Source organism: Eucalyptus grandis, chromosome 10, assembly GCF_016545825.1.
Source record: "Eucalyptus grandis isolate ANBG69807.140 chromosome 10, ASM1654582v1, whole genome shotgun sequence".
Classification (NCBI taxonomy): Eukaryota; Viridiplantae; Streptophyta; class Magnoliopsida; order Myrtales; family Myrtaceae; genus Eucalyptus; species Eucalyptus grandis.
This window is the reverse complement of record NC_052621.1, coordinates 29,160,812-29,174,744: the sequence shown is the minus strand read 5'-3', so window position 1 is coordinate 29,174,744 and position 13,933 is coordinate 29,160,812. Positions and strand designations below refer to the sequence as shown.

Below are 13,933 nucleotides of genomic sequence, written 5' to 3'. Positions count from 1 at the left end.
ATTAAAGGTGATAATTCACTGTAATCGTTCAATTAATAATATATGTGGAACTTGGGTAAATACTAGAATTTCAAGATATGCAAGGTAGGTTTCATGTTCTAATAAATGAGGAACATGTTCTAATGAGTAGATTCAAGGTTTTACTTAGAATCTATATGGAATCTAAAACCGCTCACCCTTAGTTCCACCTAATCAACTTTAATGAACACTTACTACTAATCACTAATTACAACTTATATTTCGACATAAAAAAATATGAAATATTAATAAAGTAAAAAATCCCAATCATAAAATAGAAACTCAATAGTAATTCCAGATTATACACTTATCATCGAACTCCATGAAATACCGCATGATTACGTAAAAACATAGATCAATAAAAACACAAAAATTTGTTCAAGGTTCACGTTCTAAGTTCCAAAAGTTTCAATTACCTATTGAAATAGGTTCTCAAATTTTTAGAACCTAAAAACTGACATGCATATCTTGAAACTTGGAACCGGATAGGTTTCCAGCAATTTGGGTTTTTGGTTCCAAGTTCTACCCTTGAACCATGCTCACCCCTATCTATTTGTATAACTCTGGTTGCTTAGTTGGAACACCCAACCTTAATCACCTGGTGTTGTTTAATTAAACCCTTGATTAACAGTAAAATTCCCATGTCGTTAGAGCATTCTTTTGGAGCATATGTATGCTTAATCGAAACCATTTGGGGGTCAAAGAAAGGAAGAAACGAGAATCGGCTTATCGAGGATATTTCTCATTCAATACCTGTTTTCTGTTGAATTAATAATCCAACTCTCGATACAACGATCTTCTTCAGAATTATTAGTCATTCGCTCTCGACAATCGCAAGCACAGGTGTCTTCTGGAAACTCATGCCTGCCTCACATTCCATACACAAACTCATTTGGTTTAGCCGTGAATTGAACTTATGCTCAGTAGTACCCATATTTTAAAACCAAGGTGAGGCAAAACTCCTGAAAATTGATGTAAGCTACTGCATCTTTGGAGGTGTTGCGACTGCGCAGTATTTGCCAAACACCATTCAAAAGTCGTAGCACTCGTTTTTGCCGTTGAAAATACGGCAGGAAAAATATGCCAAACAGTCTTGTCGCAACCTTAGCCAATTGGGTTTTCTATTGATTTTCTTACAAGTTCACATTCTGTTTCTAAAGTCTAGAACTAGAAGTCCACTTCTGCAACAGAGATTGGTCTGGTCCACTTACATTCTCCAGTCTGGGCCATGTCGGGACAGCAATTAGACCTCTATTGATCTTTCTTTATCAGGATTGTGGTAGATCCAATTCCACCAAGATTGAAATAGAAACAATAACCACCAAGCAAGAACAATTCAATTGTAACAAAGCGCAATCTCCTCGACTTATTTAAGACTCGAGATCAAACTGCAGATCGAGAAATTGATGAATTTAAATCGTAGTGAAAGGAACTCCTTTAGACCACCTCCAAGATTGGAGAAATTAGGACGGGTGGAAACCACTGAAATTATTAGTCCAGTACTTCAATAAGTCTGAATACTCTATAGACTGGAAAAAGAAAAAAAAAAAAGAAAAAAAAAAAAAAAAAAAGAGAGGAGATGAGGACAATCTGATTGATGTTTGTTTGCAGCACTAAAGTTCTATTTATCAATTCAAGATTCATTTGTTAGCATGGCGTCCACATTGGTCAGGTGCCGTGCATGAAGTGTACAAGTGCTCCTGGTATTTTGTGCGACTGTCAGGTAGTTGTTGGCCCCATCAAAAATAACATGAGAGAAGGTCATTTGAGATGGTTTTGATAAGGTTGAATAAAGACCTTGGGATAAGGTTGAATGAAGACCTTGGGATTTTCTAAAGAGGTTTGAAGGCAAATAAATACACGAGTTAAAAAGAGATGGAAAACCCAAAAAGTGGAACTTGAAGGAGATAAAAACAAAGGTATCGGTAATTTAAAGCTTACAAATAAAATCAAGGATTAAGCGCAATGACATAATAGGATCCATATTGTCGACAACACTTAGTCTGATGAGGCTTGATTTGTTGTTATTGTCACGGTCATTCACATTGCGGTAAAAACCAATCAATTAGAGTAAAAGTTAGCATATGATATGACCACAACCCCACAACCATAATTTGACGTGCGAGTGTTCATCGACTTCATTTTGCTCTCCGTGATACTTATCTTCTTCAATTCCCAGCAAGAAAGAAAAAAAAAATGCTGAAATTCAGTGGAATAATGTTAACACAGCGCTAGTTAAGCTACTATTCTCAGCTTCGGAAAACCAGCTACACATCCAGAGAGCAGAGGAACATTGTGAAATAGTTTCAAGTTTCTTGTTTTCCTTTATCACACAAAAAGAGGAGAATCTCTAGGAACACAGAAAATTTTCCTCACTAAAGTTGATGTTCAACAGCATTATGCGATTTTATATTACACAGGACGATGACTACGAAATTACACAAACATTCTTACCACAAATTAAACAACTCAGGGGATTTAAAAGCCTATCAAGAAGACATGAACGTAAGGACCTGCTCCATGATAGGCAGTCGCTTCCGTGCTGCAACCGATGATCAGTGCCTGTCTTCATGGGTACATCTCAAATCTCTTGGTCCCTTTCGGTCACGCCACTGAAGGGACAGGACACTTGTAAGCCTGATTCTGGCACTGTCTCCTTGTAACCGGTGTCCTCGGAGATAGACTCGAAGTGCCGAAACAGAAGTACTGACCCCTAAATTTCTTGCGGAAGGAGCCTCGTTTATCCTTTGTGTTCGGACTTCCATCTGTAATGACTTCCTTGGAGCATGATGGCCCGGCAATCTCATGTTCAGCATAGACACCCTTCTGCTTATAATTGTTCACTGAATTGGGCGATGAAAGTGGTGACTTTGAAAACGAGCTCGAACGAGACCGATGGGGAAGATTCACGTTTGGTACAGCCAGCAAAACCCCGTCCCTTAAACCTGAAGCCAACTTCTTCCTATTGGATGGGCTAGAAATATTGCTTCTTACTGACAGCGTCCTCTTGTTATTAGGAAGCGAAGTGGGCTTCGAGAATCTCTGCCGAAGCGGGACAGGGGTTTCATCTGAGCTGCAGTTACCTGATCCTCCATCACCCGATCTTTTACCTCTCTCGGTATTCTTTTCTTTATTACGAGGCCACATTAGAACCTTTCTGAGCCGCTGTGCAGCAGAATTAGCAGTCCCCGGTTTCTTACAAATGAACGAGCTGTCATTCTCATTGGTTGAATCGAATGAAGATGAAACAATTCCGGGAATAGCCAGATCATTGGCGTCCAATGCATTCTCAATGCCGGTATGCAAGAATATCTCACTATCAACTATTCTAAAGGACGTCCCTGGACTGCTTCCATTAACTTGCATCTTCAGATGGGAAGCAATGGCTTTTCGGGCCGTGAAGTCCCGAGCTCCAAACATTCCCCCTGCTGAAATCAATTGTCTAATCAAGATATCTGATGATACAGAATGTGGTCGTTGTTTGAGTAGATCGAGTGCGGTCATGCCATCTTCATCACGCACATTCACGTCAATTGAGCGGACGGTCATCAGAAGTTCAATCAGTTCTGAATGAACATTCCCAATGATTGCCATGTGAAGAGCAGTTCGGCCATCATTATTCTTTGCATTTATGATGTCTTCCAAAGCATTTCCATGCACCAATTGCTTCATGAGCTCCATCTGCCTGTCCAATCTTCGGAAACCGGGAGTTTGGAACCCTGAAATTGCCATGTGGAGGAAGGTTTCTCCAGCAGCATTTCTGATGGAGACAGATGAGGGTGAAGCAGCTATCAGGGCTTGGACTGTGGTTAATTGACCCTTAAGAGCAGCAATGTTTAGCGCTGTATTGCCTTGATGGTCTGTGGAGTTGCCGATATCAAAGGATTCCGTAAGGTACTTAACCACCTGCAGTAAAATTCGAGAGAATCGGTTAACAGATTGACAAATGATGAGGTCGTTCCAACCGAGTGAACATGGAGAACAATCAAAGCTATCGACATCTGAAAGGGATGTTTCATTTCATAAACTTTGATCTCCAACAAAGTAAAACACACTGTAAAATCCATTCTCGAATCTGCCAAGATATCGGTGTTGGACAAGGAAATGAGGGAAAATTCTTGCTGTTAAAGGATAAGAATATCAATAGCTTACAGAAAAAACTAGAATATTAGGGGCCTTAACCTAACGTCTGTCCTTCTGAAAGTGACATCTATGAGTCCATTGCCAATCTCAGAACATAAAGATTTGCAGAGGCAAAGCAGAGTCAAGCAAGATTTATCACAGGCTACTACGTCAAACTTATATTTGAACATCAAAAACTCACATCTTCATCACGTTTCATGGAGGATTACAAGCTAAAACATCCAAAAGCCAGGGCACGAGATTTCAAAATATAATTTGACCAACTCACCTCAACCTGTCCTTTGCTCGCAGCTGCATGTAAGATGGTGGATCCTAGAGCATCTCTATAAGCCAAAACATCAGAGCAATTGCTCAGAAGCTCCTTCAGAATCCTCAAATTCCCTCCCCTGGCTGCAGCATGAGCAGCCCTGTTCATCATCTCCCACCTATAAAGTGAAGGAATCTCCCCGATATGCTCCTCCAATTCTCCACCTTTCCCCGTCGAAAGCCTAGGCGAGACCGCGAAATCGAAAACGACCTTGAACACTTCACAGCTCTTGCTCCTAGCAGCAGCATAAAGCACATCAGTGACCCCGAATTCCCCTTCTCCAAAAACAAGCAAAGGGTCCCTCTCGAGAAGTTCTTTGATGAAACCCAAGTCTCCGGCCGACGCGGCGGTGTACATGAGCCACCCGCCGTAGCCACCCCGGAGGAGAGAATTCTTCTTGCCCCTCTTGGACTCGCACTCCTGAAAGAGCCTCCGCGCGACCTGGGACCGGCACTTGGCGACGTCGTGGAACTTCTCGTCGTCGTCCCACACGGTCTCGAGCCGCCGGATCCGGCGGAGGGACGTGAGCTTGATGAGGTGGTTGTTGTCGATCTTCAGGAGCTCGCGGACCAGGTCGTAGTGTCCATTCGCAGCCGCCCAGTCTATGGGGGACGCGTACCACCACTGATCCCTGGTGCTCTCCCAGCGAAGAGGAAAGTACGTAGGAGCCATCAAGAAGACGAATATCGCAACAAGGAAGGGTTTTCAACGGCAGCTCGATCCAGAATCTCTGAAAAAACCACCCCTCGCCTCAGCAAGATGAGAAAACACGAACGGGTCGATGCGCTTTACTCAATTCCAAGCACTCCTCACGTGCATCCCCCCACGACGACCAAACACCGCCGATCAAGAACGTCTCGACGGAAAAAGAGAGGTACCCACGAAGTATCTAGCTCTCAAAGAGGCGCTGGAGGTGAGTTAGGACGGGTTGATGAACGGCAGCGAGCAGCTGGCAGATGAAGCGGCTTCTTCAATGGCGGGTGTCGAGGAATAAAGCGGGAAGCGGAGTGAGAAAAAGGAGGATGGGGGGAAAGCGTGCGTCGACCAAGGAACGAACAAAGACGATTGAGAGTTAAAGCGAGGAGGGGGTAAAAGAGAGAGGAGAGACGACAGAGATGGCTGTGCTTAAATGATAATAAAGTTCGCGCATTTGCACGACAGACATGGAAGAAAGAGAAAGGGTCTGAGCAGCTCTGCGTCTGCGTCTGTCTGACCGACTACCTGAATCGATGTCCGTCGCTCGCAGTGCCGTGCGACACGAATCGACGTGTCGATGGGAGTGGAGATAAAAGAGTTTCTTTTGCAATTTATGTTTTGGAAATTAATTCCCTGAAGATCCTGATATTAGATTTCCTTCCGATTCTGTTCGAACTTTTTACTTTTGTCAGATTTACTATGGTGCGGTCCCCACTTGACTTGAAAATACACGTCAATAATAGATTCACATTAATAAGATGACGTGAAATTTTTTCTTTAAGATGAAGCCATTCTAGAATATGAAATTAGCGACAAACCATTAGCAATTCTTAGATAAAGGGCTAATGGGGTTGATTTGGGATTGGAATAAAAATTTATGATTTTTCTTTTAGACCAAAAAAAGTTTGAGATAAATTTAGGATTGGACCTCAAATTGATGGGTTCTATTAAACAAAGAAAAGTTCGGGACAGATTTTTATTGGACATATACTTTTGGGTTCTTGAGATAGAATTTGGATTAAATCTAAAATCTGGGGTTTTTTAGGTAATTAAGTCGATATGAATGTAATATACTAGATTTTATGATAAAAGTATTCTAAATTTTCAATTATAGCCCTAAGATGATCATAGAAATGTGATGTTATATCATGTAAACTTGTATTTTTTACAATCATTTTATATTTCATTGCTCTATAACGTCATAAATATGGCACAATATGAATTTTTATTATATAAAATACCCACTGTCACAACTAAATACAAGCCGGTCATGATATAATTTCACAACTTTAAGACATATCGAGATAATCAAATGCAAAACTACTGTAAAAATATATGGTTATATGGTATATTATTGTATATTAGAAGTAAGGATATTTTTGGCAATGATTAGCGTTAATTTGGTGGAGTGAGAGAGGAAACATGAACAGCGATTGATTGAGGGAAAGGCCTAAACCTCCGGAAAGAGGAATGAGATAGAGGAATATTTCGCTTTTAGGCAGACCTGATCATGAAAGCTTGATGGAACATATTGACCACAAGATGGAAAGATCAAGGACAATTTGTCGTGTCTTCCGTCCAAGAGAAGAGAAAGCTAAATGCCCTTTATTCCAATTTGCATGATGATGGTGATGATGTATCTCTATTGAGGTAATTGTAAACTCTTGGAAGATCAGAACTTTAGTATTCATCAAGGAAATGTCGTGGTAATACCATAGATGATCAATTTAGCTTCTTCTTTTTTCTTTTTTTTTTCTTGAAGCTTCGGGAGAGTTAATGAATTGAGAGGTTATGCGTGTCATGATGAGGAATGTGATCCTTAGATATTGGGTTTGCATTATTCTAAACTTGTGGGCCATTAGGGTTTGATTGGTTCTTCTGCATATTTTTATTTTCATTCGAGGAGGCATCTTTCACCCAATAGCAAAGAGTGTGAACCAAGATTTCTAGATAAATGTGATAAAGTATTAATACATCAGACACATGATCTAAATGTGAAAATTTGCCCTCTAAAAAATGAAATATGGAATGAATTGATGTAAATAATGAGATTTTGCTATTTCTTTAAGATAACGATAGTAACAAAAATGGAATTTTCACGTTGTCTACAAATCCCAGAATTATTGTTGATTTATTTGGTCAAAGATGGAACTAGCTAGGATAGAATTTCTCACGGGTCAAGAGAAAAAATTTCATGGGGTTTTTGAGAAATATCATTTTCGTAAATACTAAAATCAACATGAATAAGTTTTTAGCTTAGTGGACTTACTCATAAGTCATATCATGATTTAAAGGGAAATATATCATGATATACAGAATATGTTATTTCCTCATTTCCAATATGAATTAACGTCCATTGCCGCCGAAATCCAAATTCCACCCTCGAAACACTTTATATGGCAATTTTACCAAGAGAGATTTAGGATAGATATTTGGGAATTTCTCTAATATAATTTCTTATGTTAGAGATATTTTATAATTACATTGATTCTCTATATCTTTCTAAAATAATTTTATATTAGAGATATTTTATAATTCTGTTGATTTTATATATATCTTAATATTGCTCGTATATAGAAAAAATAGTTTCTTATGGCAAATCTGGTCCCAATAATTGAGCGACTCTTCTTTTTCCATTCTTGTTTCTTGGTCAGTTGGAGGCACCTTCAACTAATCAGAATTGCCGGCGGTGGCAATAAAAAAGTAATCAGAATAGTCGGTGCGGTCGGCAGACTTTCTTGTGAGGCAAAACCTTTCCCCTTTTGAATAAATCAAACTATATCTTGAATACCGACCAAAAAAAAAAACTATATCTTGAATCAGTTATCCTGCAGCTGACTAAATTCGCTTCTATTTGGTAGGCAATTAGGCACGGAATCATGCCAAGATTGCCTAATAATTTTGAAAATGTACAGTCCATATGATATGTCGAGTAGGAATCAAATATAACACCTCACATCCGAGATATGAAATTTTCAAAACGATTACTGGTTTATTGATATTTCTAGCATCAATCTTTACTAAGGAAAAAACACGAACCAAACCATGAGAAAAGGATCAAGAAAGAAGGTGAAGTCAGACATGTCGGAAGGTTCAAACCAACAAGAACAGCCTAATTAAGCATATGGTCACATGCTTGTGTCAACACAATGTCCAAGAATAGTTGTTCAGAAGAGAAGCCATCCAACTCCTAAACTCCAAACACACCACCATCTTTTTAAATTAATACTAATAATCAAATGGAACACCAACTATTAATTTATCTAAAAGTTTCAATATTCAGTCAGAGGCATCATAGTTTAACAATCTTGACTCTATTAAACTCTCCCTCATAGCCGGTCTTGGCAAAATGGGTCATGCCTAGATTGGGCTAATCTTCAAACCCCCAATTTCCCACTTGAGAGTGAAGTCAGATGATTCACTTCTTTGGCAAAGAAAGCATATAAAGCTGCGGGATTAAGGAGACAAATTATTTGGGAAAGAGGTCACTGATGAAAGTCTTTCCCCATTCCAAGCAAAGCAACAAGTTTTGTTTCCACCGTGCAATAAAGTGACTTCAAAGCGTCTCCTGCTTAATTGACTCTGGCTTCTTTTGAGGCAATGCAAAGCATTCCTGCTTCCAAGAGTTCCCTCTTGTCCGGAGGGCTGTTGAAGGGACATGCTCTTTAAAGTCATCTCTTCTCTACACTCCAACCACTAAGACTCACAGCACATAAAACATAGAGCCATGAAAGAAAAAGCAGAGTAGGCCATGTGAGCAGAAAAGTTGTCTACTTTTTCATCAATGACCATCAAAAAGGTCCGACTTTTTTCCTCAATGATCCATCAAAAGGGCAAGTATCTGTGGATGGTGTGTTTATCCCGATCCTTGCTTTAGCTGTGACATTGCATGTGATAAGAAGTCAAATTTCACCTCCCTTTCATGCTACCCTTCAATGCCTCGCTTCACTTTCACCTGCTGCTTTGGCTTTCCCTCGCAGCATCTTTCTCCCTTTAATGGAAGCTACTGAGGACTCAGGTTCCGGATGCTCACATGGGTGATTGATGACCTAAAGAAAACCCATTATTATTAAAGTCTTCATAGGAACAGTCGGTCACAGGCCAGTCAGTACTATCCCTATTGATGAGGCACTTGAGGGTTGGATGGTGAGCATGAAAGCTGAACTAATCAATTGAGCTAATATGATATTTAACATTTGGTTCTTGAATTGCTGATGATAATTGAACATATCTCCTGTCACTTGACTATATGTTCATATGTTATTTATATACATGTGATTTTCCGTAATGAAATATACCTAAATATCACGCTCAAACTTTGTTTTTGTCATCGCTTGAAGGCTTAGTCCTTGTTATTATCCAGTGAATTCTAAAATGTGGTGCATGTTTTAATGCCTTATGTCTTGAATGATACATAAAAAAAATTAACATATGGAAAGACCTTTGAGTATAGTATTTGACTTATATACCAATTACGTTTTCTTTCTTCTTGCACCATGGAAAGGTGACACGGCGGTAGAGGAACAGGATTCCCGATCACAAGGAGGCTGGGAATTTGACCCTTGCGCTCAGGTGCCATTTTCCATTCATGGAAACGTTAGGACCCATCAAAGTGTACGACACAGTAGAAGCAAGCATATTCTTAAAGACTTTGATCATTGAATATCCAGAAAAAGAAGACGATCATGATCTGAAGGAACTCTACCATTTTCGTTGAATCTGGGGATGAGGGAGACAAGTGGAAGTGGAATCCACCTATGGCTTTCAAATGGTAGATAGTCATCATCAAAAGTATGGCCCAGCTGAGTAGACTTACGTATGGATGGGTGGGCACAACTAGACGTTTAGGCATATTTTATAAATCTGTAGAGAAAAGTTGTGCAAGAAAAAGATACTACATATGATAGCATCATTGTCTAAATCCACAGAGCTTTTTTACTCAGAAGAAAGTCGAAAACTTTTAATCATATACTGACCTAAACGATGCTTCCTATTTGTCTAGATGTCGTCCATCTCATGAGTCCAGTGTAGGGTATGATTTTCAAAGATCGTCAAGTCAAATTAAAATGAAATGAAGCCAGAATGGAGAATGGAGAACATCAACGGCAGCCAGTCTTTGAGAAAGGGGTAGGTGTTTACGTGCCTCATCTCATATTATTTTGTATATCGCATTATCTCGCGTCCAAAATGGATTAGTAGTGCCAACAAAAGGCATGAAAAATATGCCGAAATACTTTCAGCAACTTTTGGTATATGTTGCATAACAAGTCCACAATAAGGTCATCATCGATCTTGAGGGGGAAAAACAACAAAAATAATCCTGCAGTTTAGGTGCTACCATGGCATCCACCATTGTTAAAAGCATGGCATGTCATCTACCATGGCATCCCAGCAATATATATTTCAGATTTGTCGACTGACATCATTATCCCCCAAAAGCAATAAACATGTCTCGTGATAATGATAATAGCCCCACTAGGGAGAAGTATATTCTTCAACAAGGCACATGAACTGTTTAGTGCTGATACTGAAGTAAGACACAAAATGAGATTTCTGGCATTCCAAACCTAGGAAGACCACCATTCTCAGGAGAGAAGTAAAAGGAAAGGAATGCACCAAGATCAAAAGGAAATAAGCTAACTCTCATTCTTTATCTCATCTTGTGTTTATCTTCTTCTCCACACATGCCCATTGACCACAAGGTGAAATCTTGAATGTTGAGGTGCCTCATGAGTTCTGTAGCATGAAAAAGAATGACAACTCAATAGATCTTTCACTAGTTCTTGGCTTTGATAGAATTGTTCTCCTTAATCCTTGCTCGGTTGTCTAGTTTAACAAAGCGTTTCAGGTCTTCATAGGGAAGAGTTTCAACGTTCTTTCTCCTTAGCTCACTCAAAGGTGGCTTTTTATCAATCAGGTGCCACAACCAATCAGGATACTCAGAGTCCGGTAGGACCTTGGGATCTGCTCCATCCTTGAGGATATTCGCACCAACCACAGTCGTAGATTTGACTTCTTTGCTGAGTGTTGATGCTTTTGCTGCATCACCAGCTGCACCACCTTTAGAACCCTTCTTTGCTTTACTACCCCCGGCAGAAAATGTTCTTCGACCAACTATACCAATCGCTTCCTTCACATTGACAATGCCTTTCAATGACCTCAAATGATTCATTGCCATATTTTATCCCTGCAAGATCACTGTCTCTGATACTCAAAATATAATAAGACAGCTGTGAAATTTGAATGCCATACAAAACACATAACGCAAAACAATGTGCACACATGCACATACTTGCTTATAACATGCACACAAACTGATCCTATGTGCACCCAGTGTCACCAATGTTCTGCTTTAAAATTTATGATATGGTAAAAAATCAACTCAAAACTGACTGCAATCTGGTAATGGTCAAGAGAGATGCCCTTAACTGACAGACTTCCCAAATGTAGGGAGAATTTGCAATTTGTTGACAACAGAAAAGGAGAATGCTTCCTTGTTCTTCAAAATTGATGTGATGCCCCGAAACAATGAATAAGATTTCCGATTTCAGATCCTTATGCACTTTCATCAAGACGGCAACTTCTTGATTTCTTATATACTCACTTTTAGTCATAGAAAGCAAATATAACTTCTTATAGATCCTAACCTCAAGTATCCAGTTATCCTAAATCAATTGCAAAGTGTAATTTAAGAACACAAAATTGGTATCTCCACATCCATCTCCAAGCAACAAACTGATTCTTCATTGTGCATCAATTCCTTTCCATCGATCAAACTTAATGCAACACCATTTCTTAGGATGTGTTGGATAAGATAACCCCATTAGGCGCTACAAACTAAAGCTATCAAGTGCCTAATAATTTAGTGATATACAATTTTTTTTTAATTTATGCCAAAATCACTTAATCCCTAAGTTAGCAGGGACCTACTCAACATCCTCAATGCATGATTAAAAGACTGCTTTTGATAAGCATAGAGAAGGCAGCAAGGGTATAGTGTGGACTAGTGTTGGATATGGTGATGACCATGGCAATCGTCGAGAAAGAAGATAGCGATGATATTGATGTTGAAGTGATGCTGGTGTTGCAAATGAAGTGATGGTAATGGCCATGGTGTAGTAGTGGTGGCCACCGTGTAGATGGCAATGGCATAGTGGTAGTCATGGATGGGCTAACTGGAGAAATATTTACCATGATGGTGGTAGTGTTTCGAAGGAGATGATGATGGAAGTGAAGGTTGTGAACATGGTTGTGGCATGTGATGGTGGCAGCAATGCCGGCAATCACCAATCTAAATTAATCTCTCATGATGTTGATTTCAAAACATAAAAATAGTAACTTAGTCTTCTGTTTTCAAGATAATATATTGTCCCTTCTCATCTTAATTCAATTCCTAAGCTCTTTACATCATCCTGATATCTCCATCTAAATAGGAGAATTTCAAGATCATTTTTTCCTCATGTTTAAACAGAAGCATTTTCCCATCAAAGAGAACATTCAGTTCAGTATTGCTCTTTTCTGTAAAAGTTGAAACAATGCTCTTTTCCATCATTTAATGCTACATCGATTGTGCAATAAAAGTTTTAAGTTTCTTACTGATGTTAACTAGCTCTAATCATTATCAAACACTTGATTTAGTCCAGTCTTGAAAATCTAGCTAGATTTGAATTATGAATTTGACCATTCATAGTATTCTGCACTAAACGTCAACACTAAAGCAAACAGCTAAGTACATAGGAAAGAGAAACCATCATATCAAAGGAAGCAGAAAGTGCCCTATCCTACTAGTTTTCACTTATGACACCACCATATCAAAGGAAGCAGAAAAACTGACTGTACTTCAATTTATCATATAAACATCATAGAACAAGAAACGCCACTAAAATTCATCACATCAAGAAACCAACCACAGTTCTTGGAGAAGCTAAGCGGCAAATGCTAGAACAGACAGTAGGGAAGACCAAGATAGCTATCAAGACTGCAACAAGTGCATCACCCTTCTAGACAAAGTAGACCCTTAATATCGCCACCCATTTCACCGAGCTTCTTCCTTTCCCCCCAAATTCGTGCTCATGTGTACGGCCCAAAGCTCGCACTAAACCAAGTAGGCAAACACGGGAGGCACTCAAAAACTCAAGACGCCTAAGGATCCTCTCCCCTCGTCCAAAAAATGCAATTTCCAAAACCAAATATAACCACATCACTGCAGCGTCTCCACTCGGCTCAGTAATTTCATCGAACAGTTGGCGTGTCACGCAGAATCGACTCGTTCAAAATGACATCGTCGCGCATACCGCGAACACCCGGAAAGACACGGCGACTCAACAGATGGGATCAAAATTTCTTCGAGAGAGGAGAAAATTTTTCAAAAAAAAGCGAACTTGAAGCTGATCTGATCAAAGATCAGCTCCGCAAACACAACACTATACAACCTATGCAGGTGCAGAAGGAGAAAGCAGAAAGCAGAAAGCAGAATCAGATTCGGAAAAGGTGATCGACAGAAGGACGGCCGGAACGTACCGGGAGTTTCCAGCGAAGCTGGCGTCCGTCGCGGCGGCGTCGTCGTCGTCGTCGCCGTCGTCGCCTGTTTCCGGCAGCCCTGCCGCCGAGGCGAACGGCGGGGTTTATATATAAAGAGAAGAAAGCGAACTTGGGCCTGAGGTTTTGGGCCTTCAGGCCAAATGGACCTGGGCCTTCGGCCGAAACGACTCGTCGTATCGCTCCACCGCGCATGACCTCTTTCCCAAGTCACCCAATCTCGCTCCCGAT

The 13,933-nt window shown here is 40.0% G+C and overlaps 2 protein-coding genes across 4 annotated transcripts; both read right to left on the bottom strand.

Moving 5' to 3' along the window:
• Nucleotides 1–2,298: 2,298 nt before the first annotated feature.
• LOC104422678 (hypothetical protein) lies at nucleotides 2,299–5,726 on the bottom strand. Its single transcript, XM_010035075.3, has 2 exons — nucleotides 4,430–5,726; nucleotides 2,299–3,924 (listed from the first exon to the last, which is right to left on the bottom strand). Exons 1-2 carry the CDS (start codon nucleotides 5,138–5,140, stop codon nucleotides 2,623–2,625), a joined length of 2,013 nt encoding a protein of 670 aa, XP_010033377.2. The 5' UTR covers nucleotides 5,141–5,726; the 3' UTR covers nucleotides 2,299–2,622.
• A 4,790-nt stretch (nucleotides 5,727–10,516) lies between these two features.
• Nucleotides 10,517–13,775, bottom strand: LOC104422677 (54S ribosomal protein L37, mitochondrial). 3 transcript variants are annotated; one of them, XM_010035074.3, is made up of 2 exons: nucleotides 13,685–13,775; nucleotides 10,517–11,351 (listed from the first exon to the last, which is right to left on the bottom strand). In XM_010035074.3, the coding sequence occupies exon 2, from the start codon at nucleotides 11,340–11,342 to the stop codon at nucleotides 10,941–10,943; it is 402 nt and encodes a 133-aa protein (XP_010033376.2). In that variant the 5' UTR covers nucleotides 11,343–11,351; nucleotides 13,685–13,775; the 3' UTR covers nucleotides 10,517–10,940. The 3 variants fall into 3 exon arrangements, with proteins under 3 accessions (XP_010033376.2, XP_010033374.2, XP_010033375.2); XM_010035072.3 differs by having other exon boundaries at nucleotides 10,517–11,362; nucleotides 13,685–13,769; XM_010035073.3 differs by having other exon boundaries at nucleotides 10,517–11,368; nucleotides 13,685–13,759.
• Between the last annotated feature and the right edge of the window lie 158 nt (nucleotides 13,776–13,933).

Coding starts and splice junctions, on each gene's coding strand:
- LOC104422678 (XM_010035075.3), bottom strand. CDS start 5,140: ATGGCTCCTACGTACTTTCCTCTTCGCTGGGAGAGCACCAGGGATCAG. Junction 3,925..4,429: donor CGAGCAAAGGACAGGTTGAG/GTGAGTTGGTCA, acceptor ATTTTACTGCAG/GTGGTTAAGTACCTTACGGA.
- LOC104422677 (XM_010035074.3), bottom strand. CDS start 11,342: ATGGCAATGAATCATTTGAGGTCATTGAAAGGCATTGTCAATGTGAAG.